Source organism: Pyxicephalus adspersus, chromosome 2 (genome assembly GCF_032062135.1).
Source record: "Pyxicephalus adspersus chromosome 2, UCB_Pads_2.0, whole genome shotgun sequence".
In the NCBI taxonomy this organism is placed as follows: domain Eukaryota; kingdom Metazoa; phylum Chordata; class Amphibia; order Anura; family Pyxicephalidae; genus Pyxicephalus; species Pyxicephalus adspersus.
Genome location: NC_092859.1, coordinates 18179979 through 18194797, shown reverse-complemented (window position 1 = coordinate 18194797; position 14819 = coordinate 18179979). Strand labels below are relative to the sequence as shown.

Genomic DNA, 14819 nt, shown 5'->3' with positions numbered 1-14819 from the left:
CTCCCTTTTTCAAACAATACTATAACTTTCAAGTTCTTTATGTTCAAAATATGTACAATATATGAGATTCTTATGCTCACTATTAGATAAGAGCCTAAACTTAATCAAATTCCTAAATCCATTGGGCTGAGCAATTTTGTAGACAGCCCTGCTACTGACTTTTGCTAAACTACTTAGACCTTCCTACTCCCTGACCTCCGCAACATAAAAAATAATCATTAGGTTGTCAATAGGAAAATCAATAGGAAAATCTACGATAGCACCTTAAGATAATCAGGAAGTCTGCACAGAATAAAAAGTTCATTGATAGGGTGTACGTACACTTTATTAACTTGAAAATTGTTTTCTATGAACAAATGACTTTCTGTTCAGTAATCAAACAGAAAATATTTCTTGCTCCTTTATGCCTGCTTGTAGGTTAACACGCCAGCTAAAATAGAACAACAATCTGCACAGGAAGATTGTACGAGTGCCAAATATCCCATTCTCTCTTACAGGCATATTTGTGAATGTTTTCCATAGCTCTTTTTGTTTTATTAAAAAGGGGCCAAGAACATCAGAACATTAATGGTTCCATGATGAACACAACAATGCAGAAGCAGTTAAACAAAGTTTACTCAGGAACAATCTTCAGAACACATCTATACATAAAAGTACTCAGGCCAGGCAGAAAATGGTTTTGCAGATTGCGGGATATATTTGGATTCCTCAGATCCCGTGAGTCATTCGCCCACATACTGCATGTCTGAATCATAAACCAAGCAAAACAAGCTGTCAGGAAGCATAAAAGCTTTTATATTCTAGAGATGAGCAGATCAGTTAGATGATGTAGAATATGCGACATGGAGGAATGAGCCCTGTAAATGCTATAAAGACCATGATCATCATCACCATCATAGACTGCAGGCTACAGTGAGAATACCAACACACAATATTGTTTTTTATTTTACAGCACAAGGCTTGTATGGCTTTTATAGGATCAGTTCACTCAAACTGATATTTTAGTTACAGATGGTGAGCCAAGACACCCACTGTTTTTTTGTATCTCTTACAAGATTCCATAGCTCCCTGCCATTGTTCCTGGCCACGTTTCAATCTACACTGAAGTTGTGGTTGTTTCCAGTTCTTCTGTAGAATTCCTTATAACTGTATAGTATAAAACACAGAAAGGCATTTTTGTGTTGGGTTAATTTTGATGGAGGCTTCTTGTACAATCAGGAAGAACACATCACCCAACTCTCTGCTCTCTTCCTGTGTTCAAATCAGAAAGTTGCAAATACTGAAGATTTTTCAGGCAGTTATAATGCTCAAAAAATCAGTGCAATTCAGCAGGGTCTCTTTATTTATCACACTGTTTGTGTGGCCCCTTTCCCCATCTGTGCCATTGTCTTAATGTAATTTCTTTGAATTGTGATATTTGCAAATACACCTTCTCCTTTTTGTACCCATCCTGCTGCTTCTTCCTATAGTGCCTACCTCCTCTCACCTCTTGCTAATGTACTCAATACTTTCCCAAGTGCTTCTGCATAAAGATTTAAAAGCCACCGATAAATCCTAGGGCACGCCTATAACTCCACTGTCAACACTCACCTTTAATGTGCAATAGTTGTGGACATTACCCACTGGGCATCAATTGTTTATCTCCCCTCTCCACTGACCCCAAATCCAAAGACCAAATACTTTTTTTCCCCACTATGTATATATGTGTGTATATATATATATATATATATAGACTCGAAATTTTATGTAGAATGCACAAATGGTGAGGCCTTCTGTGGTGCCATCACTGCCCCATCTACCCAATTATTTTTTAAGAGTCACTCCTTTAGCTTGTTTTTATCTATTCAGAATTCCAAGTGCCTTCAGTCTATCCCTTAACATTCTTCTTTTTCCTCACACATCCAATTGTCAAGTTGTCCAGCTCAGACTTCAGGATATGAGGCTTTTCTAAGGCCAAGCACAAAAGTGAGGTGTCCTTGAGAAACCTAAAGCATGTCCGAGCCACCGAGCAGCTCCTCTATGGTAGCCAACCTGGTAAATGCAGCCCATTATATCACATACCTGCATATAAATATACATTTATGAAAACAGTAAAGCTACGTACACACGTCAGATTTTTATCGCCCGATAATCGGCATCGGCCAATTATCGGGCGAAAATCTGCCGTGTGTACAGCACCGTTCATACATCGTGCACTCCCTTGTCGTTGGAAAGGATCGTGAAAGATCCTTTCCAACGACAAAAATTGCACGTGTGTAGGCAGCTTAACACTGATCCATACATGAACAAATCAAGAAGAATAAAATGTCTACATCAGGGATTAAGGTGATTTATAATTAAACAGATTTGCCCACTGGGTTGGGTGGATTAGTTTTACATCTATGGAACATTTTTTTTATCCCAGCCTGACTATTTGATGGAAAATGATTGAATAGACAGGCTCAGGAAAATGGAGTACTCATGTTTATGCCTGGGGCTCTTTGGAGTCATATTATACCATTCGACTGGCCAACATCTGAGCTCCATGGCCAGCCTATTGATGGTCTCTGCAAACCCGGGTTATCCTTCCTATCCTACTTACCACCAATTTGTCACATATAGGTAACACAAGAATGTCCACTTGCCTTGTTTTATACAATTTCGCTGGTCCTGACAAAGGCATACAGAATCATTATACAATATACAAGGGGTATAGACATTTTCAGGGATGGTTACCTCGCACTGGCTCCTTGGCTGGAGTAGAGATTGGAGTATCAGCTTCAGGCGTGTCAAAGTTTCCCTCAGAGTCAGAGCTGTGGAAGACAGTAAACAGGTTTTGTTAGATTTTTCTCATTGCTCCAAAAAGATAAAGCTCTCTTGTCTAATAAGCGCATGCAGTTAGTGAAAAGTGAATGCTTAATTAGGACTTAATCATGAGGAAATGGAAGCTGCAAATAGTGAATATCACCAGCTGCTCCCTCCACAATATTGATTACTGATGGCAATTCATCTTAGGAATCAAAGACACTAAAAACTAATATCTGCAGCTGAAGTTGGCAATCAGGGGGGAACTCTAACTATTGTCAAATAACAGAACTGATGGAAAAGTTACCAAAACATAAATGGCTGCCTGCATTGTGATTATGTGACCAGTACACTTTAATTCCGAATTACATCCATAACGTCAGCCAAAGTTATTTGGGAACAATATAGAAAAGGATCAGAAACTCTGTAAGTCTTCTGTATGTACAAATGCCTATTGCTATACCAAGAAACTAAAGGTAGCCATGAGAATGTATATATTATCAATATTTGGGCAGAATAAATCTCCTGGACAGGTACAAAGATGGCAATAAAACCACCCTAATCCATTATAACCAAAACCCAAAATTATATGTTGACTGGACTTGGATTTTATGAAGAGGCTGAAAGCTCTGTCCACTTTTTCTTGCTTTGTGAGAATGTAGCAACTCAACAGAACAGGAAGCAGGGGAAAGTTGAAGGTTGTCAGACTGAAATGGGGAAACATCACCCAAGCCCAACAATAAAAACACACTTTATTATACGAATATGTTTTGCAACCTCTGCCAGGATTGTATTGCTGTCTGCACTTCATATCCAGGTAAGAGAAGTCAGATAAAAGAAAGTAATAAATAATCGCTCAACTCTGGGGACAAGAATATTTTATTAGCATAGGGTGGCAGCATTTTGGTAGCTAGTTCCCTGTCTATTTGATGGGTGTCAGAAAACAGAAAGTGTGGGGAAATCACATCCACATGGCCATAGACAGCATAGCAAATCAGAGGTTCTGACCTTTTTTCCAAAAATATTTAAAAATTAAATTGTTCTCTATAAGTTCACATATTGTAAAATTGAACCATAGAAAAATTCAGGTTTGATTTCAAGAATAAAAATGGAGGATGACGGGTAATGAAGGCTGAGCACATATAGCTACAAAACCACAAAATGTACTTCCTCTTTCACATGAAAACTGAAACAGAGAATAATAGAAGTGCAGCAAGGACCAATCACATTCACTGCTAGAAAAGAGAATTTATGTCTCACTGGCAGCGGTCTTTATTTCCTCCAAATGCTTCGTGTTCACAGTCAGTCTCCCCATTCACTAAGGTTACAGTAATGATGTGCACGCCATGACTCAGAGATGGCTCACATAGAAATTTCATGAGGATTATTGTTATACAGAGCTATATGGTCTTGCTGGGCAACACAGATCTTAGGAATTACAGCTGTTGCTTGCCCTGACCTCACGCAATGCATCCTAAGGTCCTAAAGTAGAACCCTTCTGAGTTTACTCAAAGCAAAAAAAGAGCTGAGCAGGTTCCGATATATTCACATTTAATCTTAGAAAATAATTGTGAGCTCTGGAGAACACATGTATGATGAGTTGTTATAGCTAGCTTCATCTTTAAGTGTCCCCTTTTGTTGGGGTTGGTTCTCTATGAGGTTGGTATTAGCTTTAAAACCAACAGCACAAATTGAATATTTAGGTACTTTTTGGATCTGCACTTGCTTTATTTTCTTTTTCTGTCCCTTTGTGGCTATGTAAGCTTCTCCATGTACATACATATATATATATATATATATATATATATATATATATATATATATATATATATATATATATATGCAGGTACCCATGATGACTGGACAAAAGTAAAACTTAGAGTTTTTTTTTTTTAAAAGACCTATTCACACAAAGGTGATATTATAGTTACAGGAGGTTTGAATCAGACCCTGGCATCTTATACCCCTAGGATACTCCAGCGGGATCTCCCAACCCAAATTCCTGGTTCTTTTCCAGTCCAACTTCGAGTAAGGGCAGGTTCTGACCTGCTTCAGAACCAAACGATCCAATGTGGTTCTTGGTGGCTGACACCTTGCCAGTTGCTTGGTCATTTGCACCTCACTGCTCATTCTTAAAGAACCAAGGTCTGCACATTTGGCAGCTGGATGTAAAGAGCGGTATTGGTAGCATTTACTGCTGTCTCCATTCATTTTCTATGAGGGGTGCCACTGGGGGAAGCTATATGGAGGCAGGGGTTCCCTGGTATAAGAAAGTAGCAAACACGCTGCAACCTCATGGCCAGATTCCATCTGCACCTTTTATTACAGGATTACTGAAATTAAAAGTATACCAAGCAATGGATCCCACCGAAAGTAGGTAAATGCATGTTACGTGAAATGCGTTAGTATACATCAGGCGGGTGAACTCTCTAAGCATCAATGGCATTTTAGAAAAGGGTGGACAGACCCTCGAGACTCCAAAGACATAATTTTGGTAAAAGGCAGCTGCAAGAATTTGTAGCATTACCATACAGCCGTTGGAGGTTACTGACATTTCCTTCCTACCAGATTGAGGATGTTGTCTTTAGTAAACATCAAGTGCTGCACATTCTGAGCGAGTGTGTGGTTATGAATTTAGGAACGTCGTAAACATACGGTCAAGGTGGTGTCAATAAATAAGACACAACACAAGGACCTAAGGACAGTAAAAGAGTGACTTCAATTCACTATCTGTTCTCAGAAATCGGAAATATTTTGCATGTTTATTCAACCTGTCACAACCTGCATTCCCACACTGAAATAATACACTCAGCCGGTATACAAAAACAACACAAACCTGCCGTGAGTATCACACACATGTACAGCTGTCTCAGGCAGGGCTTGCAAGATTCAGGGCCCATTCACACCAAGTCTGTTGGGCTGGTTTTAGCAACATTGTTCAACGTGATGACAAAATGAACATGAGCTCCAACACACCCATCCCACACCAAAACACCGCACTAATGTGCATTAGATAAATGCACTACAATGTGTCATGGCATACACTAAGGAAATCAAAGTAATTGTCGAAAAGAAATGCATATCAATGTGCACTAAATTCAATGTATCTTAAATCCACGCTTCTCTATGGCTCTGGGATTGCTGTGATCAACTAAAAAAGTCAGCAAATTGCAGATGTTTGATTTGCCTGAATATGCAATTTATGAATCCAGGAAATCACAAATGATGAACTGTATGAATTTCTGCCAACTGGATAAATCCACACTTAGTAGAAACGGAAAAAAGTTGCCGAACTGCCTCCTTTGCACAAAAAAAAAAAAGATTCGCTCATGTCTGCAAGTCATTATTGAATCTCAGCGTTGATTAGCGAACAAGCCAAGTCGGAGCAGGAACATATGATAAGTGATGATGGATTAGTCAGGAGCTTATGTATAAACAGCCGGCTGACAAAGTTTTCTTGTTGCCCATAACAACCTGCTTTTAGATATTAAAGATGAAACTGCTTTGTTGCTAAAGAAAACCAGACAGATTTCTTGTTAGCACATTTTATGTAGATATGCCCATCTGTCGTCAGGAGGAAAGCCAACCATGGCTGAGATGCCACCACAGTGATCATACGGCCTACAAATACATGGCAACTTCAGCAGCCTGAAAATCACTATGGAAACTGAGGATATTTACTGACTGAAAAAGACAAAAGCTAGTGTTTCCTAGAATAAAGAAATGATAGAAAAATTAAGCCTTAAAATAGCCAATCCCTGATAAAATACACTTGGCAAAGGTAAACCAAGGCCAACCAAATGCCATCAACAAGCCAGGACATGACGGAGCCTCGGATACAGAAAAACAACATACATCTAACGCAACCCCTGACCCAAACAAATGGTGATCATCACATACACCCATCACACCAGACTGTAACACCACAACACATATCAACCAATCATTTCTGTCCTCTAAATACCAAAATATTTTACCAAAAATGGAAAATGTCTAAGTTTGTGGGCACTCTGTGTGTATATATATATATATATATATATACATACACACACACTGTATATATATTAGTATATGATTATAAGGATAAATAATATGGATCTACGTGTTTGTCATCTTCATACTTTGAAAGTATATATGTATAAAGACATATAGGGGTTACAATGATAAATAATATGTAGAGAAAGCAAATGTTGGCCTTTCATACATAAAATAATAACAATAATACAGATATATAAAATTAAAAATGTGTATGCAACATCTCTCTCTCCAGATGAGCAGCTGTAACCCATCATGAGTAATGCAGAAACAAATATATGCATGTAGATGGAGTTGGTTGCATAGGCAATGCACCATCCTCGGTGAGTCCTGGCAGGTTCAGCTCCTCTGCAGGACACACTACTCACCCAGATTCCTGGGAATGGTCATCCTCATCCTCAGTGCCCTCTCCTCCACTGCCTCTCACTGCTGACCAGGTCCATTTTGCCCACTGGACAGGTGACAGCATCTGCCATGGACTGAATGCCATCCTGCTGCAGCTGCTGTGTTCTATAGTGTGCAGGGTGAGTGTTCCTATTCAGTGCAGGGGGTCGCACATGACAGCCCTGCAAGCAGCAGATCCAGCAGGAGGATGCCTCTCCCCAACACTGGCTGTGTATGTGGGAATCAGCTGTCTGGCATGTCTGTGCTATCCCTCCCCCTGCAGACTGTACTACTGCAGCTCATAGCAGGGAGGATCTGAGCACAACCTACAGGCTGCAGATTCCCATTACTGACAACCCTATAGCATATTCACCTAAAACACTAATATTACACTAATATCTGTATATATCACTATAGATCCCACTGTTCCCTATTACTTCCATTGCAGCATGCTATAGATTGCAGTCCTGCACTGAAATAACCCGTGTATCTGCATGCAACAGCATTTGTTTCAACATGACATTAAAGACTTTGCACAAAGTTACAAATGTTTCACTTTAATAATAAAGTTTCCAGGCATCACTTCTGTGGTTTGTACTAATTAACGCGAGGGAGGGGGGTCTGCCTCCCACTCTGCACCTTTTGTGGATTACCAGTATCAAGGCTTACCACAGCCACCCCTATCTTCTGGTGTAATGGTTCAGTCCCAAATTGAAAGGGTATTAGGAGAACAAAAAAAAGTAATAGGAAACCTGCAAAGTTATATAGAGTTTTGCACAGCTGTTCAGAGCTGATCTTCCTGCAGTCATCTGGGTACAGAGGGGAAGTGAACCCAGCTGCAGCCCCCTGCAACCTTCCTTTATACTGACTTATTGTGTTCACTTTCCAGGCTCCAGGAGCCTTTCATTCTGCTGCTGTTTCCTTTGTTTCTGGATCACAATGGAAGAGACTGGCTAGGCGGGAAAGGTGGATGTGTGCAAGCACAAAATTAGCCTTTTAAAGTCTAAAAATAAAGCAAATTGTTGTAGGATGAAATCTGTGCTACAAATTCAATTGTATTTGCCAGCATTAAACTCCTACAAATCAGTGTTAGGAGCTTATAAGACTATCACCTGTATATATTATCTAAGGATATCAAACAGGGCTGCCATCAGAGTGGAACAAAGCACATTTGTGTACTGGGTCTGAACAAACCAAATTGTTTGGACTCCAGCCTCTACCTGGCAAGTTGCCCTGGCCTGGTGATTAGTAGGTGGAACTGCACATGGACAGAATCTTGCACCAAATGCAAAGTTTGACCTGGTGGTCGCAGGGAGAAGCATTGTACTTAAGAGCATGCAACCAGTACAGGTGAAGGTCCCATATTCAAGTATGCCCCCTTGCTGGTTGAGCCCAGATGCTGTGCTTGCACTTGGCTCACTTTTGGGCTAGACAATAACCTTCAGTTGTACCTGGCTCCCTTGCTGGCTAGCATTATGCTTCTCTTGTATCTGGCTACTTTGCTGGTTCTAAGTTGAGGGTTTGGATTAACCAGCAAGAGATCCAGTTGCAATATTTGGGTTTGGGTAAACAGCAAAAGAACCAAGTGTAAGGTCTGGGATATCCAGAGAGGGAGCCAAGTGCAAGTGAAGGGTTAGAGCTAGCCAAAATGGGAACAGGGTACAAGTGAAGGGTCAAGGCTACCCAGAATGGGAACCAGGTGTAAGTGGAGGGGCTGGGATAACAGGAATTGGGAGTCAGGTGCAAGTGAAGGGTCAGGGCTAGCCAGAATGGGAGCCAGGTGCACTTGGAGAGTCTTGTTAGCTGGCAAGGATGTCAGGTGCAATTAAAGCCTGATCCTACTTTTTTAACTAGGTTCCCTGCTGGTTAGTCAGATGCTCCTCTTGCACCTAGCTCCCTTGCTGGCTAACTAGGTGCAAGTGGAAGTCTGGGGAAAGCAATTGTAAGTAAAGCCTGGCTTCCTTGCTGGCTAATCTAATGCTCCACTTGCACCTGGCTCCCTTGTTGGCCAGCTAGGTGCATGTAGAAGATCTGGGATAACCAGCAAGTGAAGGGTCATGCTAAACCAGCAAAAAAAAGTCAGGTGCATGGGTTAGATCTGGGCTATCGAGCAAGGTAACCAGTTGCAAGTGATACGTCTTGTCTAGCCAGAAATAAAGCCCGGTGGAAGGGGAAAGTTTGGTTAGTCAACAGGGAAGCCAAGTGCATGTGGAGCCAAAACATCTATTTGCACCTGGTCCACTCTCTGTCTAGCCCTGATCATCCACTTGCACCTGTCTCCCTTGTTCCAAGTCCAGCACTTGCACCTGGATTCCATACTGGTCAGCCAAGACTCTCAAAATTCTGGGACTTTTAGAAATGAAGTTGGGACATACCTAGTATGGGGCCCAAAACTTTTCTGTAGTGATCCTGATTAAAAATGTTTACTGTTGTTTTGGAGCACAACAGCAGGAGAGCAGATTTACTATGATACATTGCAACCAATGCAACATAAAAGAAAAATTCCATTGCTGTCAAATGTTCACAGCAAAAACATGCAAACCCCATTAAAGAAGACTACTGGGAGCCAAGAAGTTGAAAGTAAATGCCTGGCAGAGGTAAGTTGGATGGTTTATTAACTGTCTGTCTGAACTTAGCCTTAAGGCAGCTTATGAAATAAATGGTTGAAATGCTAGCCATTACCATGCAATGTAAAAGATCTAAACAAGCATTTGGCATGTAATAAAAGCCTACTGTAATGATCTCTCAGCATGCTAAACGTGATATGTGAGCTATGGATCAGAGTAGCATAAAGGATAAAAGTTCTGGCTTTGATATCTCATGTGTTCTGGAATGATGACAAGAAATGATCCATTTATCATATGATGGTAACTTAAATAAGTGTTACTTTTGTACCACTTTCTATTCATTAACCTATTAACTATAAGTTTAACAAAAGTTTTTATTCAGAACTACTTCACAAAAAAAAATAGAACAAACCAAAAATGACTCATTGTGTGAAAAATCAGCTTTTCCTTTTTCACTGTGCCATTTTGCTGTTTTCAAATCAGTTATGTCTTAATTACCTTGCAGCCCTAATGACATGGATCCAAATCACCATCAATTGGTCACAGCTTCCCATGATTTGTTATTCTAAACTAATTTCTTTAGAGTTCTCTAGCGATCCACGGTCAATCCCATTCAACTTCCTATAATTAATTATTCAGGGCTACAATTGTACTGAATACAGAAGCAACTGAGGGGCAGGCTGAAGTCACTGATTAGTGAAATGCAAACTAACTGCAAAAAAAAATTCCAGTCAAATGACCTAGACAAGTAAATGTCATCAAAATCTTACTACGGGGTAACTAAATTACAACAAGCAACACTTACTGTACAATACCACTTTATAATTTTAAATGGAGCTAAACAATTAATTTGAGGATTAGGAGCTTGTAAGCATTGGCCTTTGCACCTGACCCAATCTCTGGGTTCGTCAGCCCATATTCATAGGTACACAATATGTACAATTCTAGAAGAAGACTGTCATTACCTTAATGCATCACTTTGTGTCATAATTATAAAAAAAGTACAAAAACATAATGTGTATATGTGTAGGTACCGTATATAGGTTGTACAGATTTAGAAAGGTGGATGTTATTTCTCAAGTGTTCCACTGAATCACTATGTTGCCCTCCAAGCCCCATATAATGATCCCTTTCCCGCTGCTGTGCTTGACCTTCACCATTTTTTTTTTAATTGTCTTAGGGTTCTTTAGATATTTAGTGTTCTTCCTATACTGTTTTGGTTCATTTGGCTACTTAAGTTACTCCCCAGAGACCACAAAAAACATCAGAATTGTTGTCTCTTCATTGGTATTTGATCTGGGGACATGCAGTAGCCAGAATCTTTGGACCAATCCAGCTGAATAGCCCTCAAATCCAACCAAGGTAAATTCTTTCATTCTACCTTTAAAAGCTCTTTCATAATTCATAAAACTCTAGGTGTACCCAGGTTCCTCAAAAGTTAGTCAATCCAAAAAATGTAAAACTTTACTTATAAGTGAATCCTGATGAGCTGAGACATTCCCTGACTTTGGAAATATTTTGGATAACATCGAAAACGTTCTGCCATAATTCATAACTCTGTTCCTGTCCACCTGGGAGTTTTGGCTCTTCCTTTTTCATTCTATATAATGTAAAATCAGCACACATTCCAACAGGGAGAGTGAGAAACCCTTATATTAGACCCAGCAGGTTGCAGAAGTGGGAACTCAAAAACAGAGATCCCATCAATGGAGTTCTAGAGAGGTATGAGGAATTGTTCGGTAGTTTAACTATTCAGCATTTACCAACAACTGAAACATCAGATTTGGGACCGATTAATATGTAGCTCAGAAAACAAGCAGAGAAGACAGCAACAGGCTGCCCCTCTTATTAAATAATTTATAAAGTGTTCTTCATTGCATACTCACTCCAAATACTATTCAGAAATGTATTCAGCTTGAAGTATTTTAGGTTAGATGTCTAGTACTGGCCATTATATAGGGCACAACCCCATCCCACATGAGACCTTGGCTATTGCTGATGTCTGGTAATATAAGACCCAGTGTAACATGGATAAGTGGTTGTAGATAAAGGACCAGCTGCCACACTCTGGAATCTGTCACCATGTTCATCGTTTCTGTCCTTGTATCCTGACATGGTGCTGCTCCAGCTGTCTCTTGGCTATGTGTCAACACTCTTTAATGAAATACATAACAACTTTATTCCATTTACTGGGGTAGAACAGAGTAGGTCCAGGCTCAAGTAGAAGTGATGGTGTGGATATGCCAAACATTTGAGGCCACATGAAGAGAAGGTCTGCTAAAACTGTGTTTTCTAATTGTACATTGGAGGTGTTTGGATAGTGCCAATGCTAGGATTGTTGCAAGATTCTGCACCTCTTTTGTGTATCCCAGTATATCATCTTTTGTGTATTTTTGTGTATTCTAGAGTCCTGACCTCAACCCTAATGAACCCTAATGAATTAATGCAGAATCCCAACCATAAGCCAAGTCTTCTCATCCAATATCAATACCTGATCTTAACAATGCTGTTTTGGCTTAATAGTATTTAAGCAAAGGAATCCTTTATAGCTACTAAGTGGAGGGTGCATATAGGACAGATGTCCACAAATCTTTGCCTCTACAGTATATATTTTATGAGGAACTCCTTCACACCGGGCAATAAGAAAGCACAGTCTGTTTACTTCTCCTGATCTTCCTTACTTCTAAAGATCTTTAATGAACCATTTTAGGCTAAACGGACATGGAAACAGCATACATTAGAATATGCCCCATGAAAGAGGAAGAAGCCAAAGGGAAATAAATAAAATAAAAGGAACAAAAAAAAAAGAGAACAAATGCCATCACGGGTGCTCAAAAGGATTGGCCAGATAAGACATCATACATCTGCTAGCGTATAGTGCACAACCTGACACATTTCCAGGAGGTATTTTGAAAATATTGTTCGGTTTTCAGGTTTCCTAAGTTTCAATCCAGCAAATAATACTCTAGTTTAAATGATATCTCTATCATGGAAGCATAATGTCATTTCTTCTATTTTCAAAAACCACATTGACTTCTTTCAGCCAGTCCCCAGTGGTAGAGACATCCATTTTTATTGTAAGTAGTCTCCTTTAAAGTAGTTGTAATACTACTAAAATATCGGGTTATTAAAGTTAATTTTCAGGCATATGTCAAAGCTACCCTTGTAGGGGCCTCCCCAACATTTTAAGGGTTTAACACTCATTTTTGTCTAGGATACCATTGTAAAAGTTACCATATTATGCTGCGCTGTATAACAAACAGGACCTGCTGATGAAAAGCCTGGAGTGCTCCATCCAGCAAATGGATCATTCAGCAGGAGGCGTTCTCTTGTATTTGAAGCCCTAAATGGGGGATAACATAAATCTGTAAAACAAGGCTGGCCAATGTGTGTAGGTGGCAACCTGGTAAAGAACGGATATCTCTGAGCCGTTATCTCTGAGTGCTGCATGGTGAGAGAGCCGTTCTCTCACCATGCAGCACTGGGGTCCCTTGTTTGTTTCTTGGCCCTAACACTATCTACATGCAATTTGTATATTCTTCCCATGTTTTACAGATGTTCCCTCTGAGCAAACATACTGGTAGGTAACTGACTTGCCTACAAAAAACTGACCTTAGACTGTGTTGGGGGTATTTGGCTATAACTACAGTTGACAATCAAAAATCCGGCTCCCGATAATCATGATCCTTCAGTTTTCCTGCCTTAATTTCGGATCGCAGTTTCAATATAGGGACTGTAGTACACTGTTTGGCCACTAATGTTTTGATGGCACTGTTCTGCAGAAACAGCTGTTAGGTCTTGCTTGCTAAACTAAATACATGGTGAGACGTGCCTGCTCCCTGGAAATGTGCCAGATGTCCACGGGTCCTGCGAGAGGAAGGCTGGCCTGTGTGTGGAGGTAAGTATAACCTTCAAAAATCCAGAATTTTCAAATATCCAGCACACCTCAGGTCCAGAGGTTGCCAGATTTTTGAATATCAACTGTATAGTAGGAACATTACATTGTAAACCTCTTTGATTGACAGTAAATGACTTTGGGCTCTGCTAAGCCCTGCATAATATATTGACGATATGTAATTATGTCATTATGTGGCTGGAGATACAAAGAAACTCAGAAGAAGAAAAAAAAAAAATATATATATATATATATTTAAATCACCTCACCAATATCTGTCACATGGTCACTTGTAGATGTATAGCAAAGTATCTGGTCAATTATCATAAGTATTCCCAATGGCACTCAGCTTCTTCTCTCCCTTCCCTACTCTTCCCTTTATCTTCCCAGCTTCCCCATCCCCCACTGTAAGGGTGATCCCTGGAGTTGAACTTTAAATCCCAGTGCATAATAAACAATTGCTCTTGTATTCTCTTTAGCTGTGTTCTCACTTTTATTGTGTTTCTGTGTTCCTCCAGCATCTTTGCAGCCATTGCCTCTCCACTCTGCACTGACGATTTCATGGTGGCGCCTATAAGTTTAGGATTTTAGTGATTGGACTGAGAGCTACTTTGAGGGAAAAAAACACTCATTAGGGCCACAGAATAATTGGATTCCTGTTGCTGGAATTTATCATTTGTAATCGTTTTCAGTGACAGGAGAAGGAACGAGCTCTGTACAGCATTGTTCTGTTCTATCGTGAGTGAAGGGGACAAGCAAACGACCCCCTCCTCCATCCCCAACCAGGCATTCACTGATCCACCATGATGGACTCAATAATGAGATCACGGGACCACTGTGCATGACCATTTGTATTGGCCAGCAATTGTCTAGTGGGTCTGTATAGCTTAACTTACTCCTAAGCCCTGTACAGACGTCCGGACATTTTCATTGGAAATTATCTTTTATGATTGTTTCCAGTGACAGATGAATGGACACTGTAGGCACATTTATATGGAGAGGGATGGGGTGGATGAGTGAACGGCACCCCACTGTGTTTTCCTCCATAGGAGTGAACAATAGATATCCCTGATTGGTCCTTTATCAATTCGCCATGGCATTTAGGGACCATCGCTTATCAATCCTCCATGGCATAGGGGGACCATCAATTATCA

The 14819-nt window shown here is 40.2% G+C and overlaps 1 protein-coding gene across 3 annotated transcripts in view; it reads right to left on the bottom strand.

Moving 5' to 3' along the window:
• The window catches only part of TACC1 (transforming acidic coiled-coil containing protein 1), a 51715-nt gene extending 44240 nt beyond the window's left edge, over positions 1–7475 (bottom strand). For 2 of the 3 annotated variants that reach the window (XM_072399774.1, XM_072399773.1), the window contains exons 1-2: positions 7188–7473; positions 2716–2792 (exon numbers count right to left, since the gene is read on the bottom strand). In XM_072399774.1, coding sequence (XP_072255875.1) covers positions 2716–2792; positions 7188–7309 — 199 coding nt within the window. In that variant the 5' untranslated portion in view covers positions 7310–7473. Of the gene's footprint in view, positions 1–2715; positions 2793–7187 lie in introns of all 3 variants that reach the window. The other variant, XM_072399772.1, reaches the window with a different exon arrangement.
• Between the last annotated feature and the right edge of the window lie 7344 nt (positions 7476–14819).